At 39.9% G+C, this 15,679-nt stretch overlaps 1 protein-coding gene across 50 annotated transcripts in view; it reads right to left on the reverse strand.

Annotated features, from left to right (window-relative positions):
- The window catches only part of neb (nebulin), a 224,129-nt gene that overhangs the window by 73,698 nt on the left and 134,752 nt on the right, over positions 1-15,679 (reverse strand). For 49 of the 50 annotated variants that reach the window (XM_033024768.1, XM_033024762.1, XM_033024753.1 and 46 more), the window contains 14 exons: positions 13,693-13,890; positions 11,458-11,562; positions 11,241-11,345; positions 9,781-9,888; positions 9,084-9,191; positions 7,600-7,707; positions 7,388-7,492; positions 7,181-7,285; positions 6,981-7,079; positions 5,336-5,440; positions 3,211-3,315; positions 2,758-2,862; positions 948-1,052; positions 747-851 (listed from right to left, as the gene is read on the reverse strand). In XM_033024768.1, the coding sequence (XP_032880659.1) occupies positions 747-851; positions 948-1,052; positions 2,758-2,862; positions 3,211-3,315; positions 5,336-5,440; positions 6,981-7,079; positions 7,181-7,285; positions 7,388-7,492; positions 7,600-7,707; positions 9,084-9,191; positions 9,781-9,888; positions 11,241-11,345; positions 11,458-11,562; positions 13,693-13,890 (1,566 nt within the window). The remainder of the gene's footprint in view (positions 1-746; positions 852-947; positions 1,053-2,757; positions 2,863-3,210; positions 3,316-5,335; positions 5,441-6,980; positions 7,080-7,180; positions 7,286-7,387; positions 7,493-7,599; positions 7,708-9,083; positions 9,192-9,780; positions 9,889-11,240; positions 11,346-11,457; positions 11,563-13,692; positions 13,891-15,679) is intronic. The other variant, XM_033024774.1, reaches the window with a different exon arrangement.

Consider the following 15,679-nt stretch of genomic DNA (forward strand, 5'->3'; position numbering starts at 1 on the left):
TTTTAAAGAAAAACTAAACAGCTTGGATAGTTCAAACAAAATCAATCACAGAACAATGAAGGGGGGAAGGGGGATACACTGGAGGAAATCATTCAATATTGAAATTCCATGATGGCTGTCATTGGTTTAAGTTTGGCTCATGAGGAAATGAAAGGTGGATTATTGTTATTCCATTACGATCATGTCACGAGAAGGCAAACTGGCTTTAAAGGTTACTGGGAGAAGGCAGGAGAATGGTGTTGAGAGGGAAGAATGGTGTTGAGGAGGGAAAATAGATTAGTCATGATTGAATGGCAGCTTAGACTAGGTGGGCTATTGGCCTAATTCTGCTCCAATGTCTTATGGTCTTAAGGAATATCCGAGCAGACCCAAACAGATAGTACCTATTCAATGATGTGTTGGATGCCCACTGTGATATCTGGATATAATGATGTTTTGCCTTTACAGTTCTCCAAGGTCATTGCCCGATCTCACTCATGAAATTAAATGCTGATATAAAGTTCTCCAATGGGGGGGGAAATTTTTTTTACTGCCGCAGGCTATAGGTAGACACAAAAAGCTGGAGTAACTCATCGGGATAGGGAGCATCTCTAAAGAGAAGGAATAGGTGACGTTTCGGGTCGAGACCCTGCTTCAGACTGTTCTTCAAAATAGGCCCCTATTCCATTTAACATACTTTTTTCAATATGGCCTCCGCAAAACAAAATATTCAAACACACCATCTATTCCAAAGCATGTCCACGCACCTCACTGATATCATCCGTGACTTTGCGATGGTAGACAATGTTCAGAGCATCCTTCACTGTAGAGTAATGTCCTTTAGAATGCTCAAATGCTTCCTTGTACCGTAACTATGAAGAGAAAGAGTTTGCATAATTAATAACTTGATAATCACAGTTGAACACAAAGTTACTCTTGCAGTGAAAAATGTAAAATTCAGTACATACATCACTGGCAATGTTGTAAGCCTTTTTAGATGTCAACAGCATTGGTGTGTCTGGGATGGATATGTATTTGTTCTTCATGTTTTCATACTGTTCCTTGTATTTTATCTACCAGGAAGGAAAAGGTGCAGAAGAATAAAATATCACTTATTTTTCTTTTTTAAGTATAATTTTTTTTTATTTTTTAATTAGAAGTAGTGTACATTACAGTGATATAAGCCAAAAATAACATAATACATTTCCTGTACCACTTCATATTTTAAACTTTAAAAAGAAGAAAAGTAAAGAGAGTTAGATAGAATAGTGAGTGCGAGAAAGAGTGATCAAGAGAGACCCTTAGAAACGTAAAACTCGAAAAAGAGGTAATTTTCTTATTTTTTTAATATAATTAACTTTTCACTGATTATTGATATTCATGGGATATGTATTATTAAAATTCTTATTAATTTGAGATGATATATTGGTTAACTTCCTTGCTTAAATAGTTTCATACAAACACATTAGACACACAAGATGAAAACACAATGAAATATGAATTGGAGTAGACCTTGACCCCTCAAGCCTGCCTCACCATTTAATGCTATCATGGCTGTTCTGTGCCACAGAAGAGGCGACTACTCCTCTGTGCCAGCTCTCCAAAGCCCTCAATACTCTGATCTTCAAAACATACTCCACCTCCTCTGTAAATTCTACAGCAATCTGCATCCTCCACCCTCTGGGATAGAAATCTGAGGGATTCAATACCCCTGAAGTTGTCTTTTAAAAATAAAATCACCAGAAAATCTGCAGGATCATTGCAAAGGAGAGAGGAAATTCAAGTGCGAACGGCCTTTAAACAGAACTTGCTTTTCTATGACCTACGATACGATACAATGTGATAGAATATTTATCCCAGGAGGGAAATTGGTTTGCCAACAGTCAACAGGATACAAGAAACATAAAATTAAAGTGACGAGTGGAAAGTTCAGGATTGGGGATGTGCAAAGATGGGGGGGGGGGGGGTGGGGGGAGGGGGGGGAGTGGAGTCAGTGTACCCCACGACAGAAGGGGGAGGAGTTGTACAATTTGATAGCCAGAGGGAAAAATGATCTCCTGTGGTGTTCTGTGCTGATCTACAGTGAACCATAGGCATTGAAGGAGACCATTTATGTTATTCCTTCTCTCCAGCATTTGATCTGTAATCCTATGCATTACCTTTGCACAGTGCCCTAAAAATATTTTTTATATTATGGGACCTGCCATAGAATAAGGGCAATATTGCTGATCAAATTAATCATGAAGGCATTTTCTGCTAATTGTGCTTTCGAGAAAGCTCTGAAAATAATATTTCATTGTTCGATGCCTTAATATATTATTGCTATAAAATAACTGAAGAGCTGACTACCAACAGTCTTATAAAAATCACAAGCAGTGGATTCAACATTTGTAATTTATAATTATTTTTAAAGCATATCACAAATCAATTGTTAAAACTTCAGTCTGTCGAAGAAATTCCTTCTAATTGGAAAAAATATATATTTTTAAATCATGTTTTTAAATGCTCCCCAATTGTGCTGTGTATTTTTAATATTTGATGATATAACAAAATGTTCACCAGAAATAAGCAGATTTGTGGAACTAATACAATTCTGAGTGCAATGTTTCTAGTACGTGGGAACTCTTGGCCAATAAGCTTTATTTCTGTAATTTTTCAATAAAGTTAATTTGATTTGTAAATTTCTTAATTTCTTTAAATAAATCAATTAAAAAAAGATGCATATTTCTGTTCATCAGCAAGCATTCCAGGTGACTCTTTGCGTGCCATACTGCTTACCCCACTGGATAAATGTTTGACATGCTTGGCATGTTCCAGAGATGTGGATTGTACATGAGGAGTATAATGCGGTCTCTCCTTTGTAGCCAATTCGACATACAAGTACTGGTGGAAAAAATAAATCAGAATTATTAATGGCTGTAGCAACAAGTGGCACTTGGCAGGTCTTGCTCAGTGTTTACATTACTTCATCCCACCACACTAGAACCCCAGGATTAATCCACAATACAGATGCTGAACTTTTCATCTCCTTTAGCAGGGTTGCATCTACTTCTTTGGGGTAAAATATCTCTAACTGGATCAAGGAGTCTAGTTAAACTGTGATGGTTCTTTAAAGCAGCAGCATGAATCCTAACAGACATCAAAGGTTACAGTTATATCAATTGAATATTCCCAACTAATCGGTAGGAAATAGGAGACCGGATGCCCCAAATGGAAGTATAGGATACATACCTGACTCTGAATCTGCTGGCCATGCTTAGCTCGGTCGAGATCCATAGTTCCAAGCATCGTTGTATATTTTGTCTTAGCTTTGTTCCCCTCTGCACGGTACACCAGCTAAAATTGGCAGGAAAAGAGTCAGTGTTAAATGACATGACTTATGTTTTATCCATTCTCAGATCCATGATCAGCTGAGTGTGTAACACAGACTAAACTCACACTATATCTCTATGAGGAGTTAATCCTCATCTTGAATTTGTCATGAATATAGATACACATTATCCCCATACCTGGAGCAGATTGAGTTCCTCTGACTGATTTATGTTAGGTAAATCTAAAGGGGAGATGGTACCAAGACGGGTAAATAATGCTTTGGGACAGCTCAATCTGGATCTAATTGAACGGCAGAATAGAATTGAAGGACAGATGTATAAGACTTTAGTGAGGCCTGTGTTCAGTTCTGGGCACCATGCTATAGGAAAGATGTTCTCGAGCTGGAAAGGGTACAGAGAAGTTTTACGAGGATGTTGCCAGGACTAGAGGGTCTGAGCTATAGGAGGTTGACTAGGCTGGGACTCTATTCCTTGGAGTGCAGAAGGATGAGAGGTGAGCTTATAGAGGTGTATAAAACCATGAGAGGATGGATCGGATAGATGCACAGTCACTTGCCCTGAGTGGGTGAATCGAGGACCAGAGGATATAGGTTTAAAGTGAAGGGGAAAAGATTTAATAGGAATCTGAGGGGTAACTTTTTCACACAAAAGGTGGTGGGTGAATGGAACAAGCTGCCAGAGGAGGTAGTTGGGGCAGGGACGATCCCAAGATTTAAGAAACGGTTAGATAGGTACATGGATAGGACAGGTTTGGAGGGATACGGGCCAAACGCTGGCAGGTGGGACTAGTGTAGCTGGGACATGTTGGCTGGTGTGGGCAAGTTGGGCCTAAGGGCTTGTTTCCACATTGTATCTTTCTATGACTCCGTGACTGAATGGCCACATATTCTCCCTGAAGAGACATTCTTCTGAATAGCTGAGGTGAGGTTGTCAAATCTATGGTTTAAGGATTCCCAATTTCCTCTGGAAATGCTGTTCATCCAATTATCAGTCAAGAGCATGGGGTTAGCTATGCTTGGCTTGTCCGCCTAGAGCAGCCCAGGGTTAGCAGTGGGTTACAGCAGTGCTGAAATCAAGTCTGAAGAATCTCAGGCTCAATGACATATCCTTTTGGTTAACCTTTCTTGATGCCATCATTAAGACAGCTCTATGAAGCTGTCGACCTCTCTGGCCCTGGTGTTGGATTGCACCCAACCTGACTAACTAGGAATATTAGTTGTAGGGCCAACACTCGACCTGCCCTTATGGGGGACATCTTCAGAGAAGCTCTGCCAAGCTTCAGAACATTGACATGAGAGACCCCATCGGTGCTAGAATCTATGTTGGCCATATAGTGGGCATCTTAATGCTCACTGCCACCATTACACAAGGCTTTTGGTAAAAGGGTGGTGAATCTGTGGAATTCAATGCCACAGAAGGCTGTGGAGGCCTAGCCAATGGATATTTTTAAGGCAGAGGTTGATATATTCTTGATTGGTAAGGGGAGGAGGCAGGAAAATGTAGTTGAAAGGAAAAGATAGATAAATAGCAGAGTAGAAATGATGGGCCGAATGGCCTAATGCTGCTCCGAGAACTCATGTAATAATGTAACCTTGGATTTTGGGTAACCAAACCAAGACTTTTCCATGTCTGCAATTAACTTTATATTCTGTAGTTGCCACTAAATTCTGATAGCTCTGTGGTTTAAAGGAGGAAAGCGATCATAGAATTGAATTGGACAGAAACATAGCCTTTGGCCCACTATTAAAGTGCTTGTTGAGATACTACCGAACATATGAAAGCACCATATTGCAAAAACCACTTAAGCAGGGAGTTTTAGATTTTAATAACCCTTTGAGTGAAAAAGATTATTCTTCAGAACCCCAATGAACCTCTTATTCTTAACCATATGCCCTGTAGAGTAATTCTATCCATCCTAGAATTTCATGTATCTAGTAAAAGCCAACACTTAAGCCATTAAAAAATAGCAACAGATTGCATTCTCATTTGAACACTATAAATCGGCCCAAAGGCTATATACTTACATTACTCAGGTGAGTCTTCAATTCCGTCACACGTCTGTATTCAGGAGTATCAAGAACAGGAGTATGTTTGTCAAGCATTTTCTTGGCAACTTTGTCATAGCCACTCTGAAAAAGATACAAAGGGAATTTTTTTTAAATGGTTTAATTTTTCATTTCTTTCACTGCATTGGGTACAGCAATGATTCATGAAATATCACTTGTTTAAATGCATAGCGAATAGTGAAAGGTCTGGATAGCATGGATGTGGAGAGGATATTTCCACTTGTGGGAGAGTCTAGGACCAGAGGCTCTAGCCTCAGAATAAAAGAATGTACCTTTAGAAAGGAGATGAGGAGGAATTTATTTGGCCAGAGGCTGGTGAATCTGTGGAATTAATTGCCAAAGAAGTCTGTGGAGGCCAAGTCAAATGATATTTTGAAGATGGGATTGATAGATTCTTAATTGGTATGGGTGTTAAGGGTTAAGGGGAGAAGGCAGGAGAACTGGGTTGAAAGGGAATGATTGATCAGCCATGATTTAATGACGGTATACTTGATGGGCCAAATGGCCTAATTCTGCGCTTATAACTTATGAAATGAACCTAACATACATGGACTATATTTGATATAAGAAATAATAAAAGCCCTTCATACTGAAACATTATCTCTGCTTCTCTCAGTTTACAGGTGAACCGTGACGTACTGAACAATACCAGCATTTTATATTTTACATGAAACACTTTCATATCATAATGAGGGACCTAAAGACAACAAAAAAATGATGTATGTAGCGCTTGCTCTCAGTACCACAACAAAGCCATAACACAATGTGACTGCTTGACTTCTAGATCTTCCTCCAATTTGACTTAAGATCAACACTATACTAGAGATTCACCCTGAGCGGGTTGTGTTAACCTTGTGGTATAACTTGTAGATACAGTGTATTGTGCACTGTCGCTGAAATTTAGTTTGCTCACTCTCACGACAACTGAATCTCAATATAATTTACAACAAATACTATTTTGCCAAATTAGTGCTATCTATCATGAATAAATTGCTCCCTCCTCTAGACATCACAAGACTGAACCTGTGCACCAAAATGTACATTTAGCTCCAAAAGCAGGCATGTTTGGCACAATTAAGTCTTTCTTTGTTGCAGAGTTCTAATAATTTTGTTTCATTTGAATAATGAGACCGCCCTTTGCTTTGGCATATTGGTATTTTGGAGCAGAAATGTTTACATTACAGTAATACCACATAGTAAAATCACAAGGCAATTAATTTTATCTTCACTTAAGGTATGGTGCGGTACTATGAGGTGCAGCTGGTAGAATTGATGCCTCACAGTGGCAGAGACCAGTGTTTGATCCTGACCTCGGGTGTAGTTTGTGTGGAGTTTGCACGATCACCCTGTGATTACGTGGGATTCCTCCGGGTGTTTCCTCTCACATCGCAAAGATGTGCAGATTTGCAGGTTAATTGGCCTCTGTAAACAACCCTGGTGTGCAGGGTGTGGTGCAAAAGTGGCGTAGAGGAGAACTAGTGTGAATGGGTGATTGATGGCCTGAAGGGCATGTTTCAATGCTGCATCTTTCAATCAAACAAAGTGCCTGGTACTAGTCGGGGACAGGTAGTACAAATGGATTCCATTTAAAAAAAAAACCTACCACGTATTTGTGGAAGTCCCGCACTCGGATCATTTCAGGAGTATCATACAGGAAGCATCCAGCGCCCTTCAGCCATTGAAGATCTTCCTTGTACTTATTCTATTTGCGGGATAGTCACAATCTTAGTTACTGTCCAGCAATTATCAAGGTAGAAGTTTAAACAAAGTGCACCAAGAAGAAAGAAGGGATTTGATACTTACATCACTGGTTATTTCACCTACATATCGGTGATGGATCAGCTCAGGAGTGATAGGAAGAGAAATCATCTCCCCTCTGTGTTTGAAGTACTCTGATTTATACGATAGCTGAAGCAAAACAAGAAGTCACGTCATATAATTCATTGTGTCCCCAGGTAAATCTACTTGGTTTAATTATTGAGGCAATCGATGTTCAGTTGATCAACTTACGTCGCTGACTGCCTCTTGTGTGGCTCTGACTTGACGAATTTCTGGAGTGTCAGGAGAGGGATGAATCTTATCTTTGTGGGTTTCATAATTTAATCGATAAAGTCGCTGTGCAAGGGTAAAATAGCAAGTGTATTAGATACGCAAAGAAGTTTTATGTATTACTTTCACTTTTGCTGATCAAGATCATTATGCACACAGCATGCCTACAGTACCTGGTTCAGAATTGTATCTGCTCTCTTGGCTGTTGTGATGCTGATGGTTTCAGGGATCAATGTGTATCCTCTAGCTTTCATATGTTCATAAGCTTCTTTATACTTCAGCTGGAAGAAATAAATATGAATTTTTCTTTTGAATGATTGTCAGCTTACAAATACGTCCTAATTATAATTTAAGCGTGGAAAATAGAGAGGACTAGAAATATCTGTCGCAATGTATAGTATTAGTTTAGTTTGGAGATACCGTGCGGAAACAGGCCCTTTGGCCCACCGAGTCCGCACCGACCAGCGATCCCCAAACACTAACCTACACACTAACCTAAAGGTTAACCTTTACAATTGTTTCCACATTGGTTTTCCCAATTATTCTTCATAACTAAAGCAGAAAATTAGTGGGATCCTGGTAGGAGCAATCACTCTGGCAGCAAGTAGTCAGGAACGTAACAGCGGGATATGGCAATGGAGTGGGTCTCAATAATTGTGCATTTTTGTGCTTCCCTCTCCAGGGTCAGTCAGCCATCTTCCTGGAGTCATTTCCCATTTCATGAGCCACCCTTTAGGAGCCATTCACTCATGGCTGATCAATCTCTCCCTCCTAACCCCATTCTCCTGCCTTCTCCCCATATATTCTGACACCCAGGTACTCCTCACCCCCGCCCTTTGGCACCTTCAGGATAGTCATTGAGCTAAATGTAACATTATCTTCGCAAAAGATGCACTCGCCAAAAGCCACCTCTGGTTAGTTTGAGCAGCATCAAGTGAGTATTGTTTTCTTAAGTGTCCCGACGTCAGAACAAGGGGCTCAAATGCCAAAAGCAGCCATGTTGTACTCCTTGCTATTTTATAACTGTACAAAATCACTTTCTTAACATGACAGCTGCCATTTATGTTGTAAGAGATAGCAAGGTGAATGCCAACACCATGACAATATTAGATGGGTGCCCATAACTGGGAATATGTCTGTTTCACCAAAAATAAATCACTGTCCAGTGGAAGAGTTCAGTTAATTTGCCAAAATTTCATCTGGAAATGATCCTGAATGCTGTTTACTCATGTGGCACTGAACAAAACAGCATATGTTCCATTTATATTTCAGTCCATTGACTCGGTCAAATTGACAGTAACACACATTCGTTAGGCAAATCCAGGTCCATCGTCTTCATGATTGGAGCAACCTTGCCTTTAATATTTGTCACATATTCAATCTAGTATTAATTCTGCAAAACTGTGGGTAGAGGATTATTGAATTTTTTGGATTCTATAGGATAATAGAATCAAAACTCATGTTTATTAGTTCTTACCCAAAATTATTTTAACATCTTTATTTTTATATTGTCTAAAGACATTTGGTAACAAAGGATAACATTATACATATTTTAAACCATCTTTATTTATTACGTCAAATAGAAGTCTTTATTGATAAATTCATTGGGGGTGAGTATAATAAAACTATATGACATTACCACATTTGCAATACTTACATCGCTGCGGTTATGTTCGACATGCTTGGCATGTTTTATGGATGGAATATCTGCTGAAAGGGTGTATCCCTTGGGGAGATATTTTCGACCCACATCACGGTACCGGTTCTAAAAAAAAGAACAATGTTAGCTCCAAACATTTGGAATATTGTGAGCAGTATTGGGGCCCATATATGAATATGTTTCTGCTGGTGATAGAGCGGCTCCAGAGGAAGTTGACGTGAATGATCCCAGGGATGATTGGATTAACGTACAAGGAGTGTTTGATGATTCCGGGCATGTACTCGCTGGAGTTTAGGAGGATGAGGAAGGTTCTCATTGGATCCTACCAAATAACGAAAGGCCTAGATAGAGTGAATGTGGAGAGGATGTTTCCAGTATTGGGAGAGTCTACAACCAGACTATGGTGAATATGTGAAATTCATTGCAAAGGACGTTGTGGGGGGCCAAATCAATGGGTATTTTTAAAATGGAGACTGCTGGGTTCTTGATGAGTAAGAGTGTCAAAGTTTACAGGGAGAAGCCAAGAGAATGGGGTTGAGAGAGAAAAATAGATCAGCAAGGATCGAATGCGGAGCAGATTCGTTGGGCCGAATGGGCTAATTCTCCTTCTATGCCTTAGGATCTTATGATCTTGTAAACCGAAGGAAAGGCTTCAGATGACCAATTAAAAACTCAGATAGAGTCAGATGTTTACCTCGCTCTGTAATTTATAGGCTTCTCTTGCTCTATCCAGCTCTATACTCTTTGTGGTCGGAGCGAGTTTGCCTTTAATATTTGTCATATATTCATTCCGATATACAGCCTGCAAAACAAAGAGGAGCGAATTAATGAATCTTTGGTATTTTGTTGGGTATCTTGTAGGATAACAGCATCAAAATTCACCAGTTTCAGTTTCTTCCTAGCTGGTATCAACCAACTGAACTACCCTATCAACAACGAAAGAGCAGTCCTGAACTATTATCTACCTCATTCCCTTGAACTATCTATGATCGGACTTTACTGGCTTTATTTTGCACTAAATGTTATTCACATTATTCACTTTAGCATGCTCCTGCACATTGTGGAACACTCAATTTAATCATGTATTTGTCTTTCTGCTGACTGGTTAGCACCAACAAAAGCTAGTATAGAATTTGGGAGATCATGTTGCAGTTGAAGAAGTTGGTAAGGTCACATTTAGAGTATTGTGTGCAGTTCTGGGCACCGTGTTATAGGAAAGATGTTGTCAAGCTGGAAAGGGTACAGAGAAGATTTACGAGGATGTTGCCAGGACTAGAGGGTCTGAGCTATAGGGAGAGGTTGAGTAGGCTGGGACCCTATTCCTTGGTGCGCAGGAGGATGAGGGTTGATCTTATAGAGGTGTATAAGATCATGAGAGGAATAGATCGGGTAGATGCACAGTCTCTTGCCCAGAGTAGGTGAATCGAGGACCAGAGGACATACTGTAGGTTTAAGGTGAAGGGGAAAAGATTTAATAGGAACCTGAGGGATAACTTACTCATACAAAGGGTGGTGGATGTATAGAACAAGCTGCCAGAGGACGTATCCTAAAATTTAAGAAGCATTTGGACAGGTACATGGATAGGACAGGTTTGCAGGGATATGGACCAAATGCTGGCAGGTGGGACTAGTGTAGCCGGGACATGTTGGCTGGTGTGGGTAAGTTGGGCCAACGGGCCTGTTTCCACACTGCGTCACTCTAAAAGCTTTTCACTTTACCTCAGTACACGTGACAATAAACTACTCAAACACAGTTTATTAGTTCTTTTCCAAGATTGTTTTTAAATGATTTAAATTGTTTTGTTTGATTTTAATTTTATACCAATTAAAGATGATTGATAAAAAAGTAACCAATCATACATGTTTTAAAGTATGTTAAAATACACTTAAAATATATTTTAAGATATTTTAAAAATATTATCTAACCTCTAATTTTTTTTTGCTTGGATTTTAAAGCATTTGGAATACCTTAGATTGTTACTGAATATGTCGGCAACATTCAGTACATTTTCAATGAACATGCAACATAGAAAAATACAGCCCAGGAACAGGCCCTTTAGTTGACAACATGACCAACTGCTAATGGTAGAATTTAGCGGTCCAGCTCATTGCTATTCATCCCTCCCTTCATCCATTATTTCAAGATGGACTTACATCGCTCAGCTGTTGGGCATTGGTGACAGCCTGCAAGTAGCCTGGGGTGTTCATGACCGGGGTGAAATTGGACTTTGCTGCCTCAGCCTTGGCCCTGTACTGAATCTGTAGGGAGTAAGCAAACCGATAAAGAATTTATTTTTAAAAACGATCCAAGAGAAAGCTTAGATAGACAGTGTCAAAGCCATAGCGGGAATACAAAGTCATCATTACGTACATCACTTTGAAGGTCATAGGACTGCTTGGCACGAAGAATCAATGGTGTGTCCCAGACATTACATCCAATTCCTTTCAGCCAATTAAGGTCATCTTTGTATAGAACCTGAAGGAAACAAACAGAAAGTCATTAGCTGTAATGACACATGGATGTATTTTATCTACTTTCAAAGCTATTGCAAAAAGAAAAGAGAACTGGCTTTGGAAATATTATCAGGAAACCCACATTATATTCCAAAGGCAGGTTGTAAGCGATTCTATCTGTGTAGCAGATAGTAAGCAGCCTGTTCTTTGAATAGGTAGGATTTGAAGGAGATGTGGGGTATTTCTGGAGAGAGCGTACTTGTGAAGCCTGAAGCCTGACAGGGATACTCTGTCTTAGTCTCACAATATTAATCTAGTCTCTAGCAGTTACTTGGTAGAACTCACAACATTATGTACCTCTCTCCCGTGTTCTAACTCAGACCCCCATGTGGCAGTGAAGTGATGTGTCCACTAACTCACTGAAGTTGCCAAGGCTAAACAGGTGAGACGTAAACCTGACAATGACATGCATTCAAATGGTGGCTCAGGCTGGATATTACCATATACCGAAGATAGACACAAAATGCTGGAGTAACTCAGCTGGACAGGAAGCATCTCTGGAGAGAATGAATGGGTTGCTTCGGGTCAACACCATTTTTCAGACTGAGAGTCTGAGGTGGAGATCAAAGAAAATGTAAAATAGATCATTTTTAGCTAGGATTGTAGAATAGATCATTATTAGCTACCTTGATCTCCACCCCTTAGATATCTCGTTCACACCTTACACTTCCTTATCTCTATATCTCCCCATCCCCTGACTCTCAGACTGAAGAAGGGTCTCGACCCATAGCGTCACCCATTCCTTCTCTCCTGAGATGCTGTCTGTTCCGCTGAGTTACTCCAGCATTTTGTATCCATCTTGGGTTTAAACCAGCATCTGTAGTTCTATCCTACATATTACCTTACTCCTGTTCTTTCACTCTGTTCTTCTAAGAATTCCTATACTCCCATGTCCCTTCTGTCTTGGTGGAATGGACCTCTTGCATGGGCACATTTCTACAAATGCCATTAGCTCTCTTGTTGTGGATGGTAAAACTGTTCTTCCCCCCACCCACCCTCTTACTCACTTTACGTCATCCAAACTACCCAGTAAACACTTGCCCGATTTCTGAGAGGAGCTTGAAAAATATACAAAAGAGATGGAGGACCTGCAACTGCTCAGATTCAGTCACTTGAACAACAGAGATATATTTGGACTTAAGGTTTTTTAATGCCCCTGTCCCACTTAGGAAACCTGAACGGGAATCTCTGGAGACTTTGCGCCCCACCCAAGGTTTCCGTGCGGTTCCTGGAGGTTTTTGTCAATCTCCCTACCTGCAACCTCCGGCAACCACCTGCAACCTCCGGGAACCGCACGGAAACCTTGGGTGGGGCGCAAAGTCTCCAGAGGTTTCCTTTCAGGTTTCCAAAGTGGGACAGGGGCATAAGTCTTCAAAGGATTACATTGAGAGGTTATGTTCTTGAGAACTATAAAGTGGAAAATGGGATGAATAAACTATTCATCGGTAGGAATAAACTTTCAGATAAATATTCTGGAATCATTTAAAGAGAAAACTAAAATCTGTGGAGAGGAACATAGATTCCTTCTGGATAAATAAACTAAGAGGACTGATTAACCTTCCTCATCCTCATTTTCCCTGCAGTATGTTGGTATGGATGATGAATGTCAATAAGATATTCAGGCACAGAGAATTATTCTTTGACATTGACAAACAAACACTTGGCTAAATGGTTCAATAGGGAGTATGTGCAACTTCTAATTCAATATTTCGCTGTATACCTTGGGTATGCTGAAGTGACATTTGCAAACATAGTTGTGATTGCCTCACTTCGGAAAATTCCGAAATTACACTTCCGACCTTTATCGATCTGATTATACATTTACCCATTGAATCAAGCAGAAAACTTCTTAAAAGAGGGCCATTTGGCTTGTTGAAGAAGCATCCAATTAGAACTAATCTTCTGTTCTCAATACCTTGACCTGCAATTGCTTTCCATTTCAAATTTGCATCCAATTTCCTTTTGAAATTCAACATTGAGTCGCACCACATTTGCAGAGGAAGGTTTCTTTTAAAGATATATGCAAACAAATTTCTTGTTGGTCCTCATAAGTTTCAATGGGGTGAGATATAAAATGAAATCCAGCACTTACATCGCTTAGCTGTTCGTTGACTTTCCTGGCATGAAGATTAATCTGCAGGTCTGGCAGGCAAGTCCATTCGTGAAGATACTTGCGGTAGCCAATCTCGCTGACCTTTGCCTGAGTCTCTTTGGCGGCAACCACTTCCAACATATCAGGCATGATGTGTATCTTCATCTTGTTCTTTTCATAATTGTCTCTATACAGACGCTATACAGAACATAATGCAGAAAGGTCAAGAATCTCCAAACTTTTGCCCATTAACCTATTCTTATTGAACAAAACCTTGGCATACAAAATACAATGCAGAAAAAATTACCGCAATTAATGACCACTGCAGGTCTGAATGGTTCCTTTGTTATATATTTGTAACTTTCCAAAAGTTACATTTGTTATATTGATGTAAAATAAATGCAGTAAATTGGGCATTAAGAACTGCCCAAATTAAATAGGTATTGAAGATTACAAAGAAGGAGAATAGTTGATTTTCACTTAGCATGAAGAATGGATACTTCCTTCTTTGTATGCCATGTTTTGATCTGAAAGCATCAATGATTTTAGTTTTGATACCTTAGCCTCGCCAAGTCTGCCTGTCCCTTCCTTCTTTGTGTCTGTTTGGTATGTGTTAAATGTATGTTTTTAATGTTCTTTTGCTTGTTTTGTGTGGGGGGTGGGGGGGGGAGTTGGGGGGGAACTTTTTCTAATCTCTTACCTCGACGGAGAAGTGATTTTTTCCCTATCTTATCTCCGTCCACACTGCGGCCTAACATCGTGGAGTTGCCGGCCTTTGCTGGAGATCGACCGGGAGCTCCATCATGGGAGCCTGCGGACTTACCATCGCAGAGTTTGCAATCCTTGTCGGGGGTCGTCTTTGGGGCTCCAACCATTGGAGCCTGCGGAACTTTAACATTATGGAGACCGCAGTCTCTGGTTAGAGGTCGACATCGGGGACTCCAAGCCGCAGGAGTTTTGACCGATCCAACGCAAGGCAAGGCAAGGCAACTTTATTTATATAGCACATTTCATACACGAGGCAGACTTAAAGTGCTTCACATAAAAACATGTCATACAATAAAATGAAATAATAAAATGAAATAAAATTGAAGAATTAAAAGAAAAGAAAAGCAAAATTAAAAATGCATTGTAAAAAGTGCAAAAGTTAAAAGTGCAATGTAGTTAAGATTTAGCTGAAAGCTAAAGTAAACATAAAAGTTTTCAGTCTTGTTTTAAAAGTGGTCGAAGTTGAGGCAAGTCTTAAATCTTCAGGAAGTTTATTCCAGCTATTTGTTGCATAGTAACTAAATCCTGCTTTCCCATGTTTTGTATTTACTCTGGGAATCACTAACAGATTGGTTTCAGAAGATCTTAGCGGTCTAGAAGGCTTATATAGTGGAAGCATGTCAGTGATATACTTTGGTCCTAAACCATGTAGTGATTTATAGGTGAGCAGCAGGATTTTGAAATCAATTCTCTGACATACAGGGAGCCAATGTAAGGATTTAAGAATTGGTGTAATGTGTTCAAATTTTTTTTGCAGGAGTTTCGATCGCCCCGATGGGGGCTTCGACCGCCGGCTGCGAATGGTTCGACTGCCCCGACCATGGGAGAATAAAGAGTAAGGAGGTTGGACATTATCGCCTTCCATCACAATGAGGAACGTGGGGGATCCGCTGTGGTGGATGTTTACGTTAAGTTTTATGTAGTTCTGTGTCTTGTTGCTTTTTTTAGAATGGCTGTATGGTAATCTGAATTTCACTGTACCTTAATTGGTACACGTGACAATAAACTGACCTTGAAATCTTGAGTATTTCTGAGAATGAAAACTTTCACTTGTAAATCAAATTAAATTAGCGTCACAGTGACTTGTCACAGTCACTTTGTTGACGGTCATGAATTGGGTTCCCCACACAGATCCCATTCTAGCAGAATTCTTTGTCTTTATTTTGAGGAGAAGATATTAAATGATTCAAGTGTTTTCAACGGCAGGTATATTTAATCT

The sequence above is a fragment of the Amblyraja radiata genome, chromosome 7, assembly GCF_010909765.2.
Source record: "Amblyraja radiata isolate CabotCenter1 chromosome 7, sAmbRad1.1.pri, whole genome shotgun sequence".
In the NCBI taxonomy this organism is placed as follows: Eukaryota; Metazoa; Chordata; class Chondrichthyes; order Rajiformes; family Rajidae; genus Amblyraja; species Amblyraja radiata.